General features: G+C 39.3%; 1 protein-coding gene across 5 annotated transcripts in view; it reads left to right on the top strand.

The window, feature by feature from the left end:
* KLF12 (KLF transcription factor 12) overlaps positions 1-12,666 on the top strand; it is a 452,101-nt gene that overhangs the window by 365,221 nt on the left and 74,214 nt on the right. For all 5 annotated transcript variants that reach the window (XM_079903472.1, XM_079903469.1, XM_079903470.1 and 2 more), the window contains one exon: positions 6,426-6,488. In XM_079903472.1, coding sequence (XP_079759598.1) covers positions 6,426-6,488 — 63 coding nt within the window. The remainder of the gene's footprint in view (positions 1-6,425; positions 6,489-12,666) is intronic.

Below are 12,666 nucleotides of genomic sequence, written 5' to 3'. Positions count from 1 at the left end.
CAGCCTACTCTTCTGAAAATAACAGCAATGGCTCTGCATAGAGAGAATTAAATATAATGGGAGGGAAAAAGAACTCTTAGAAAATATATGGCATCCCTAATGGTCATCTAATCAGTGACTTGATGAAAACTGAGAATAAAAAGGGCCCACTTAGTTTAAATAAGTGTCATGCTTATATTTTTATTTGGTCAAGTGTAGAGTGTGTATGTGTGTGTGTGTGTGTGTGTGTGTGTGTGTGTGTGTGTGTGTGTGTGTATTATGATAAAAACATCCAAACCAACCTGAATAATCATGAGAACTTGTATTCAGTACAACTGTGTGTAAGAAGGCAGCAATACCAAGAATTACTTTAAAATTATCTTTCATGTGGTTCTACGTAGGAAAATTCTGATTCTTAAGAATAATCGTGGAGTTAGAGATTAATCTTTGCTTCCCCAAATGGAGTAAACTGAGTTGTTAAAGTGTGTATTTTGTCAAATAATTGGATCAATTTATGGATGAGAGTACGGGCTACTCATTTTATTACATAACAGAAAAAAGTGGATTTAAGAATAGGAAATATGTATATATAATCATTTCTTATGATCTTGTAATGAAAATCTCTAGTCTTACTAGATGAGTAATTTGTTACAATAAATATTTTATTGGTCTTTGAAATAATAACTTATTCTGATTTTTCTCACTTAAGCAGCCTCTCTAACATATGGGGCCTGAGAGCATGAAACGGCTCAAATATTATTTCAGGGTTGCAACTGGGTGAATGATGCTGCCAGTTTTGAGCCTGGGAAGATAAGAAAAGGAACACCTTTTATTTTTTAAGGGAAAGGTTGGTCGGGGCTGAAAACCCGAAGTCTGGTGTTGATATGGGGCTAGGGCTGGAGATAGAAATCTGGGAGTCATTGTTATATGGATGGTATCTAAGGCCTGCGGATGGGACGAAATCATCAAGGGGATGAGGGGAGCTATTTTGGAGACTCCTTTATCCAGGGAGTGAGCTGAAACAGGGCAGAGAAAGGTCATGGGAAAATGATCCCCAGGCCATACCAATATTTAGAGCTCAAAAGAATGAGACGAAGAGGCTTAGGCAAAGGGAAAAAAAAAGAGTAAGAAGGCTGGAAAAATGTCACTGATGCCGAGTAGAGAAAGTTTTTCAAGGATGGAGTGATCAGTTCTGTGAGTCACTGTGGAGAATTTGAGAAGATAAGGACTGAGGCTTAACCAGTAGATTTGAAAACGTGGAGGCCATTGATGACCGTGACATCGATGGTTTCATCAGATACGTGTGGTCCCAAACTGGATTGGTTTGGGTTCTAGAAAAAATGGGAAGTGAGGAGGTAGATTCATTTTACCATCAAAAACTTACATGTGTTATACATTATGTGTTGAAATGGTAACACAAATAATGCGGAATTTTCATGAAGAGTTAAAGGGAGAACAAAGTATATGACTGTGACTCTATTTCTGGTGAGTCCCCGAAGGCTTAATATTTAGCCCGGTGCCAATTTTAGGCCAGGAAAACCAGTACATTCACTTTGCATCTATTTATACTATAGAATGTTCGGTTGGGCTCAAATAAATGCTAAGTCTTGTTAAGGCCCCTGGTGCTAATTCACTTTATTGCATCCTCCGGGGTAGTGGGGAGGGAATATACATGAGTTTATTATAAGTATTGGTTGATAATCTGCAGGAAGACAGGTCAGACATACCTGTGTCCAAGTTCTGAGTTTGCTTTTCTCCGTGCAACTCTGGCAACTTATCTAACTCTTCTAAACCTATTTTTCTCAAAGGTAAAATGTGGATACTAATGATATGAGGAGAAAATATGGTAATGTAGCTAAAGAACTAAGCATGGTGTCTGGCACCGAGTAAAGGCTTAGTAATGGGGATGACTTTATTCCTATGATTACTGACTTGAATGGGATACAGCTGAAATACTATCCAATTTAGTAAACGGAAGATAGGTCTTCTAATAAAGAAGACAAAATGAGGTGCCAGAGAGGAAGTCATACCTTAGAAACCAGAGTATTTGGTTCATGTTACTCTATGGGTGTTTATTTCTCTTTGCTATTTCCTCGCCTTCAGTGAAGTCATATAAGCATAGTAGTTGAGACTGCAGGCTCTGTAGAGCACATTTATCTCAACCCCCTGGAATTAACTGGATATTCCAGTTCCATCTTCCCATCCTTTCCAATCCAATCGGCACTGCTAATAATAGCTAGCATGTATTAACTGCTTCCTGTGTACCAAGCACTGTTCCAAACACTTTAAAACTATGAACTCATTTAAATCTCACAGACCTAGGAGGTGGCCACTATCATTGCCTCCATTTGTGCAGAAATGAGAAAACAGAAGGGCAGACAGGTTAAGTAACTTGTCCTAAGATGACACTGTTGGTAAATGGTGGAGCCGGAATTCAGTCCCAGGCAGCTACACAGTTTGTACTCTTTACCACTTCATCCTGATTCCACTGGGGGCTATAAGATTGGATTTAAATTGTCACAGCTTTTCTGCGATGGGGATAGTAAAAAGGTAGGATGGGTGCCCTTCCCGGCAGTTCATCCGTGATCAATAATTTGCGTTGGGGATGGAAATTTCACATCCCACCGCCAGCCACCAGCCATTCGGGTAGGTTCAGGAAAACATTGAAAAAGAACAAACCGATCATATTCTCTTGATTAACTATAAATGTTGGTCATTAAAATACAAGATTTGAGGGTCGGGTCCTTTAGTGCTTATACCGAAAGAAGGAAGAATCACTTTTGTATGAAGGTATCTAAAAAGTTCTCACATGCTAAGCAAAAAAGCTAAATTAAGCCTTGTGTTGGGTAAAATTATAAACATGCTGTCTGCCTCAGATGAGTAAGTGTATATAAATAGAACAGTTGGTGTACATGACCTTAATGTTATAGCTTCCTTTTTTCTGTGTAATGTAAATTACCAAATGCAAGCATTTCCATCTGACCTAAACTGTCAGTCTCCGAAGAGCACACTGTAGGATTGAATACATGTTATACAACAACAAAGATTGCCCTTTTCTTCAGCCTGGTGATTTTTTTTTTCTTTCCATATCCAGCGGTTAGTACTAAGGCCTGAAACCCTTACTTACAGAACAAAGTGGCTTAGCAGTAATCAAGCCTGTGTGAGGCTAAGAGAAGAATAATGAACATTCCCTGCAAGCTTCCTGCCTAGATGCAGGTGCAGGAATCAGGAGGCCATGAATAATGCATGACATGCAGATTAGATGGTAGTTTCTCCTACTGGGGTTTTGACTTTGCTACCTGCCTAGCTGCTATATGTGGAAAGAAGGTAGAGAAGGCAAAAAGTGTCACAATTTAAAGACAGAGCTCATAGAAACACTGCATATTCTTTTGCAGAAATGAAATTGGGGAGTAGCTGAAATGCAAACCTTTACGGTCTACCCTTTACGGTCTACTTTATCAGATAAAGTAAGCTCCAGGTTATCAATTTACTCGCTTTGGGAAGGGAAAAAACCTTTCTTGTTTTACCTTTTCAAGAAACCTTATAATTATTTGGTCTTACATACACAATCAGGAATTCTTTGAAGACTGTTAAAACAGTTAAGAAATTATCAACTTACAATATTTGATCTATGGATCAATGAAGTTTTGCTAAAAGATACAATTACTTAGAGAATATTGTAATTATACGTTAAACAGACCCATTTTTTCCCACTGATGTATGCAGTGAGAAGCATCGGTACTTTTATATCATCAAACTTCACCTGGTGGAATTATCATGATGACTAGAAATAGGGTTAAGGTGGAAGCAACATGACGTAAACATTTAAAGGATGCAGAGTGAATTAAAGAACTGTGAGTATGTGGTCTATTACTCCTGCATATTTTATTTAGGCAGTAGGATTCTGACACCCCAGGGGGTATGCAGGCAAGGTTCACGAGGATTTCCTGCATTTTCCCTTAGGTCAGGGAACTTTAACTGGAGAGACAGTTTTGGGCTCACAATTCCATTTTGATGACTGTGTTTCAAACAGACTGAAAGAAAAAAGAAAGCAAAAAGAATGAGACTTGCTACCTTGTGTATAATTCTTATGCATTTTTATTGGGTGTTTGTTCTCTCTCTCCCCAAACTGGGGCACTGGAATATGAGCTGGCTTTCATTTCTAGCTGAGTCTGTCATTTCCGATAGGCCCCCCTGTGGCCGGATGCCAAGACCAACAGGTGATCCTTGTAGCTGCAAAACAGCAGGAAGTGGGCCGTGCTTGAAAGAGACAGTTCACCAGAGGGGCTGTCTGGCCTCTCTCCATCTTTCTGCATCATCAACAACCCCTCCCCCATACAGAGCAGAAAATCTGTGCTGAGCGGCTCAGCTGCAGAATCCATTGAGAAGTGCTGTGAGGAAAAGAATGTTAATAAGGGATGTTGGAAGAAATAAGCCTTCTGAGTGCAAAGTGCAGCCTGGCTCTGGGTTTACGGAAAGACTGCATTTGGCCCTTCTGAGGGGCTAGAACTGTACTGTCCGGTTTTTTTTTGTTTTGGGGGGTTTTTTTTGCAGTACGCGGGCCTCTCACTGTTGTGGCCTCTCCCGTTGCGGAGCACAGGCTCCGGACGCGCAGGCTCAGCGGCCATGGCTCACGGGCCCAGCCGCTCCGCGGCATGTGGGATCTTCCCGGACCGGGACACGAACCCGTGTCCCCTGCATCGGCAGGCGGACTCTCAACCACTGAGCCACCAGGGAAGCCCTGTACTGTCCGTTTTGAAATGATTCTCACTCGCTGAACAACTATGGAGAACTGGGATTCTAATCAACCTTGGGGCTCTTGGTTCTAAGTGGACTTTAAGACCAATTTAAAATCCCCATTTTGTTTCTTGTCTTGTAAATAGAATAATGTCTGAGACATAAAGAGTAAAGATAACACAAGCTTAACGACTGCCTAGATCTCACAGGTACCTAGTAAAGAAAGATGGGTACTTTACTAGGAAGCAGGAAGGTGTCCACAAGGACAGGAAGTAGAGCAAATTGTGCTGCCAGTAAGTGACCCACAAAGAGGTGGAGGTTCACGGAGTTTCAGCAGCTAGCTCCTGATTGGAAGATATTAGCAGTTCCTAGAAATTTCAACTATTTCCAGTGGATGACTCCAACCCCGGAAGCTTGTAAAACAATATAGTCTTTACTATCTTTTCCCCATAATTTAGCTAAAGGTTTGAAATGACTGTTTTCTTTAAAGCCCGGCTGGAGAGTATCACATCTAGAAGACCTTCCTCCTAGAAATAACTATTCACCTTTCCTTTCTCCTCCATTCCCACAGATTCTGTGCCTGGACATTTGGATGAAGTTATTGTAGGGGAGGAAAAAATTTTTTTTTCCTCCACCCTCTCCTTATTTAGGGTCTGGGGGCCTGCAAATTAAACTGACAAAAGATAGATTAGCAAGAGGAAAAACAATCCAAAGTTTATTTACACATAAAACATGTGTGCATACATGCATGCAGGAATACTCGGTGGTGAGTAACTCAAAGGGGTGGTTAAAATTTGAAGCTTATATACCATTTTAACAAAGGGTAATAAATTGTAGAGAAGTGCCTTGTCAAAAGAAAAGGGGGTCTGGACGTTTAGGGGGGGCTAAATTTTAGGAAGGTGACTAGGAAATGTATGGGGGAAACTAATGGTAAATAAGGGTTGTTTATGCCAGCTCATCTCAATACCATTTTTGGTGATAAGAGTTGTACATTGTACTCTGCTTCCTGGTATGGGGCGGTGGGGTGGGGGGGGGCAGGGAACGCCTTTAAAAATGAAAATTTCCTTTACAAAAGGGAAATGTATGCCCTGCTTTTAGGCATATAAAGGGAAGGTAGAGAGTTCCTCCTCCTGTTTGTGTTTGTGGTTGCCTTCAAATGAAAATAATCCTTATGCCTCTGTAGCGTGTTTTGGGGTGGCGTATACTGATCCCCTTCATTATCTTGCTTTTCAGGGCTTTAAATCTGGAAGTTGACTGAGGGAGTGTATACTTAGACTGTCTCTTCGTGTCCTTCTTATGGAAACAAGTAGCAGAAAGGGCTCACTGAGGGCCAGCACCAGACCTTACATTACCTTTATGCACTCCTAAACCTGGCAAGGAGTAGGTAGGCAGCAGTAACTTTTTGTTGGACTGAATGAATGAATCAACTTAGTAAAACTGGTCCTACCTTTGGGGGGTCTTCACAGTGAACATTGTGACAAACACTTTGTATGTTAAAAGTGGTGCCGAAGGAAAGAGAGAGACTGACTGCTGGTCTGTAGGCATAGGAACTTAACTGCATCCATTTACTAAGAGGTGCTCAAGTTCTGGGGCATTTTATATTCAGCAAATCTAAGAGAGATCATTTATAAGCCAGATCACTTTTTATTTGTTCATTTATAATCAGGAAAATGCTTTTTCAATGACTGGATTACTCTCATCTCTTACAGGGTACATCCGTCCCCAGTATCAAGGGTCCGGGGAAATCGAATGAATAATCAGAAGTTTGCTTGGTGAGTATAGAGTCTATGTGATGAGAATTTATAAGTCTTATGGGAATTTTTAATAGGACTGTGTTAAAAGAGAATTATTCCTGCTTTCTCTGTAGAGAATACATTTCTACTGACTGAACTACATTATTTCCCTTTCCTTTGGAAAATTCTAAACAAACACGAATAGAGTTCCTTTCCAGCCAAATCGTCTTCACTCACCAAAAACTGAGTGCAACATTTTTTTCCTAACAGATATGGCATATTTCCAAGGGTTATCAACTGTTACATTTTTAAAGAATGTTTTCCATTTTTAGAAGACACTCACTTTTTTAGTAAGATTTAGACAACAACTCGGATTTTTCTCAGGTACCAGCTTCTACTTCTCATGAAGATTTTCATAGTAAATTAATCTATTAAATTAATTATGATGACTACTGTTTAGATGCCCTTTTTATGACCTTAGCCTTAAATATCGAGGGATTTGTTTTTTAATTTGGGGAATACAAAGATCTTCTTTCACTGACTAGTTCTTTTTTTTTAAAAAAAAACATCATTATTGGAGTATAATTGCTTTACAATGGTGTGTTAGTTTCTGCTTTATAACAAAGTGAATCAGCTATACATATACATATATCTCCTCCCTCTTGCGTCTCCCTCCCACCCTGCGTATCCTACCCCTTTTGGTGGACTGACTAGTTCTTGAACAAAAATAGAGATGGAACTTATCAGATATGACCTGAAGAGTTATTTCAACCACAGAACATTGATTACTGATTGCTTAAAGAGGGAATGTAAAGTGTTTCACAAATGTTTCGTATGAAACAAACGAACAAAAGTCAATGTAGATTTAAAATCTATATTTGTTTACGTTACTCCATTCTCCAAAATTAACCTTTCCACACATAGTGTATCTTCAAAAAAAGGAAGGAAGGAGCAAAGGAAGGGAGGGAGAGAAGTAGGGAAAAGAAAAAAGAAAAAGAAAGAACTGATCTGTGTACTGTTTTGCTTCAAAGGTGAATGGACATTCACAGATCTCCATTCATTTACTTCATTGAATTGCGCTTAGAATGGGATTTTGATTAAAAACTATGGCATTTTTTAAAATTTTAGGTATGGGAAGATGATTACCAAAGATTGAGCTTCCAAATTAATTTTACTCCTAAATCAGGATTATTTTTAGACACAAAATAATGATTCTTTGAATTTGAATAGTGCCTAATCAGCTTGCCTCCCTTCCCCCATTAAATCTAATTAACCCTCACAGTAGCTTGGTAATGTTAAATATTATGCTTTTCTTTTTCACAGAGTGGGAAATGGAGTACAGAGGAAACAGCCATTTGCTTACACACTCCCTAAAAACTGGGGCATCCCTCATGGTTTCTCACAGTCACTAAAGCATACCATTCCCTGTCAAACCTGGAAAGCTGAGAGGATAATAATGCTGATTGCCATTACATAAAAGGAAAGGGAGAAATCAGGCCCTTTTTTAACTTCATGGAACTGATATTCCTTCTTAGTCCAAAGCATATTGTGCTAAAGAAACTTTATTACAAATAGAGAATAGGAGCTGTTCAAGTGAGTGACATAAGCTAATGGGTAGAGTACCACGTTGTCAGGTATGAAATCCAGTTTCTACACCTTATTTCTCAGTGGCTAAATGTGGAACACCGAGTACATAACACATTTTCTTTCCTTCACTTTTCCTTTCTGGAGTATTAGAATAACAGTCACTTGTTCCTACATAATTCATAGCACAGTATTTGGTTAGTAACTTTAAACCACTTTTATCTCCAGAGAAATAATCCATGAAAAACAAACGGGATCTTTACGACTAGGCTTGAGAAAATTCAACATTTATTTATTCAGCAACATTTATTTACATTCTCAGGCACTAGATTACAAAGATAAATAAAATATGCTTTCTGTCCTTACGGGGCTCACTGTCTTGTAGGAGAGGGTGTGTGTGATGCCTCACATATATAATATACAATATGACATCATACAAATAATATTTAATAAAATGTGGATAATGCTCTAAGAGATACATTCATAGTATAATGTTCAGAGGAGAATGTTATCGGCTCTGTTTAAGACTAGTTTGGAAAAAAAAAAAAAAAAAAAGACTAGTTTGGAAGTGAGCAGTTGGGAAGGGGAAAAGTATAGGGGAAGGAAGAGGATTGTCAGAAAACCCATCCCCAAGAAGAAGGTTTTTGAGTAAAGACCCAGAATTAATAGGAAAAGCAGAGAGTTGACACAGCCCTTCCTTTATTGATTGAAATACATGTACAAAGACCTGGAGACATTTCTAAATTATTTGGTCCTGTGTTTAGTTAAAAATCCTATTGCATATGCTACCTTGAATTTTTTCTTACTTAAATACTATGAGGCTGGTGTATGGAAATAAATCACCCAGCTAGGAAGACGCCCAGTGAATTACCCAGCATCTACATCTACTTAAGTGATAAACTCTCGCTCTTTCTTTGTGAAATATTGACTCTGAAAATCCAGAAGTTTTAAATACTCATGCTAGCCATGGATATGAAAGTGATAGTTGCTCTCCGCAGAATAGAAGTTTGGGATAGTTTATAGAATTAGATGGCAAGTTCACTAACTTGGTTCCGGCTTGAGTTAGATCCGCAGACATTATATGTGAGTGATGTTGGGTGCTTCTGTGAAGCCAGCAAGTGATGCAATCAGTTAAAAAATATTGTTCATCACATAAAGCATTAAACCTCAGTAAAAGATGAAAAAGCTTGAACTTGTAAGTTATGCCTAGGAAATGCATGACAATTGGTTGTAAATGTCAACAGCTGTGGTTGAACTATCAAACCACTGTTTATTATTGAGTAAAGATGGCTTAAAATTGTAAGTAGTGTTTTTCTTTGCACAATGTCAGTACAAGAGGCGGCATCCATCCACTGGCCTCATTCCTGTGGCAGCATTTCCTTTGGAGCTGAAGAAAGGTGTGGAAAAGAATGTCTGTTCAAGACAAACAAACCTGCTGGAATGGAAAGAAAATGTGGTTAAAAAAATATACATAACCAGGAAGGAGCTGAAAGCACCAGACTGTAAAGGGTCCCATGACAGATGTTAGGATAGAGCCAGGTCTGTTATAACTATCTGCTAACTTTTAGGATTAAGAAATGTCAGTAAGAACCTCTTGCAAGATCTGTTAGCACCCCAGTAGAGAACACGAGATCACTGGACAACTCATTTAATATTCAGTTAATCAGAGGTAGCAATCCAGACCAGACATAAACTCTATTAGAATGGCTCTCCCCTTACTGCCATCCCGCTCTAGTAATATTTGTTGATTGGAGGATTGATGAAGCCTTTGAGGTTCAGCACATGAACTTCATTCTCTATGTCACGTGTCACAGCTCTCCTCTTTTACACCTTCCTTTGTCCAATGTGAACCTTTTCAAGAGCATTTGGTATTTTTTCTTACATATGATAATGACAGGAAAAAAAGATATTTTGCTCCATGGGGGGGCAAATGGGGCAAGTCTTATTAGAGAGTTGAATGTACAGATAGGCTTTTCTTCTTCACAGATCTTTTTGCTTGAAGCTCTTGTATTCTGATACCAAACCCACAGAGAGTGGCTGTTTCCAAGTCGTCTTTCAGCTCTTTTATTCCTAAAGCTATTCTAGAAATCTGGAACCTGTGTTTGGTGTGTAGGTTGAACCAGGACAGGGAGAGGCTTGGTGGGGAATATCTCTGAACTGAACGTCGAAGTTGATTTAAGGCTCCAAGCTTGCCAGGATCAGTGGGAGGATTCCAAAAACATACACGTAGTATATGCTCATTTATAGCTTTTCTTTCGTTCTTCTCTTTATTTCTCCTTCCAGCCTGCTCCAGTCCCAAAGTTTTCAAAGACTTGGGTGTATATGGTTGTTTGATGATGGTGTAGTCATGGTTGTACTATGCACCCAAAGCGTCCATGTAGGGCTATTATGTGACAGAGGTATGTGTCACGTAATAGACACTGTGGACTATTTATACGATAATGGAGAAAATTAGGCATTGTGAATAGGAATTGCCATTAGTAAAATAGGATTAATTTTCTCTAACCAACCGGCTGCTGCCACCACCAGTCTCAGTCATGATTCTTTTCTTACCAACATGCCTGAGATGTTACGTAGCTGTCTACAAAAGAAGCTCCAGTTTTAGTAGCCTATCCATGCAAATTGTGACACATTCTGGGTGTGAATCACATTTCACATTTGGAAGTGAAAAAATTCTGTGTCACCAATTTTGGGGAGGGCAGGAAGAGCCTTTGCACGCCTTGATGTTTTACTGTTTGATACGCTGTGCTGCAATGAACTTAAATATTTATATGCATATAGTTGCAAATGTTAGACATGACTTCATTGAGACTTTTTGAAGGGTATAACCAGTATGGATTTTTGTCATAAAAATAAGGACATTCCTTCTTGCTTAAACTTTTTTGCCTTAATAGAGGAAGGTGCTCAAGTTGTTGATATTGGAAACCTTTCAGAAAGCTGAGGTGGAACTAACCCATGTTCTACACGTCCAAATGCAGTAGTTATCAACTGTGGGGCTGACAAGAAACTGTAAGCATTATCAAGTTCAGTTCAGCCTCTCACTTTTACAAACGTAGAAATGGAGGTCCAAAGACAGAAATGTGTTCCATGTCAGGTGTGGGCATAAAACCAGTTCACTACACTCCTGTCCAGTCAGCTTTCTGCTACGTGGCAGTTAGTTACCTGTGGGCAGAGCAAGAGAAATGCTAGAGATTAAATCAGATGGATGTTTAATTCATTACAAGCTAAGCAGAAGGCTTTTGTCTGGGAAATTCCCATGAGATTGATGTGACGGGGGAGAGAAAGCAGGAGGAGAGAGAGGCCTGATAAAGACATTGCTTTCCATTCCAATATGTAGCAGTTGCTCCCTGCCAAAATGTTTACTCATCATCCTGCAGATCCTTGCACGCTCATTATTTATAGATAATATTGACTATGTTATTTTAATTACCAGAGCATTTCACTGCTTCTTGTTTTGTTTTTTTTTTTTTTGGTTTGTTTTTTTTTTTGCGGTGCGCGGGCCTCTCACTGCTGTGGCCTCTCCCGTTGCGGAGCACAGGCTCCGGACACACAGGCTCAGCGGCCATGGTTCACGGGCCCAGCCGCTCCGCGGCATGTGGGATCTTCCCAGACAGGGGCACGAACCCGTGTCCCCTGCATCGGCAGGCGGACTCTCAACCACTGTGCCACCAGGGAAGCGCCTGCTTCTTGACTTACGGGGCAAAAATTATGATACTGTGTCTGAACTTTAATATGTGAAAATTCCAGTTCCCAGAGTGCCTGCCTGGCCTTCATTTTTTTTTTTCTTTTTAAATCCATACGTGTTGGCAAATAAATAACAGCAGGTTGCCTTTAGATTTAGTTTGGAAGCAGTCTCTCCAGTGTTTGATAACAGATTCAGAAAATGGGCCGTAGTTTATATAATCATAAACCGGTTTGCGAGTTCTCTGTATCCTGAATTACAATGAAAAGTACTTCCACAGTGTTGCCACATTTAAAATCCCTCCAAATCCATATCTTTTCTTATGTTATAATCCAGTGTCAGCTAGTAAATTCGTTACTTCCACCACCTCCTCAAGTTTAGCTTGGTGACAGTTATGTATAATTAAACTTATATGCTGTCTTTCAGATTGCCCTTCTTAACGACCTTTGGTCTAATTTTCTTCAATTCTCTATTACCCAGAATTTCAGCAAGAACGGTCGATAAAATTGTTTCACATTCCTGTAATATCAGCTGATTTTTGTGTCTAGTATTACTTCAATCACAATAAAGATGATTTGGGGAAAAAGTTAAAGTAAGTTATTTTCTACAATTATTTTCTAATTATGGGAGAATTAAGGCTATAAGATCATGCTGAGCTGAAAGGTCACCACTTCTGAGACATTTTTCTATTAAAAGTTCATTAGTAATTTGTTTTTACCAACCCACTGCTCAGGACCATATTAGTGTCTTATTGGGCATGTCAATATATTCCTTGTTCTTTGTGACATCTTCTCAGTGCCGTAGCTAGGTGTGGTACTATTGTGTATTAAAACATCTCTGTTGTATTAACTAATTTTAGCATGACCAAGAAATATTAGTTCAGTATTCAAAAGGACTTGTTTGGAAAAATCTAAAAATACACAGAGACTTAGCAACATACTTATGTAATAC

The sequence above is a fragment of the Stenella coeruleoalba genome (genome assembly GCF_951394435.1).
Source record: "Stenella coeruleoalba genome assembly, chromosome: 18".
Lineage (NCBI taxonomy): Eukaryota > Metazoa > Chordata > Mammalia > Artiodactyla > Delphinidae > Stenella > Stenella coeruleoalba.
This window is presented reverse-complemented; position numbering and strand designations above follow the sequence as displayed.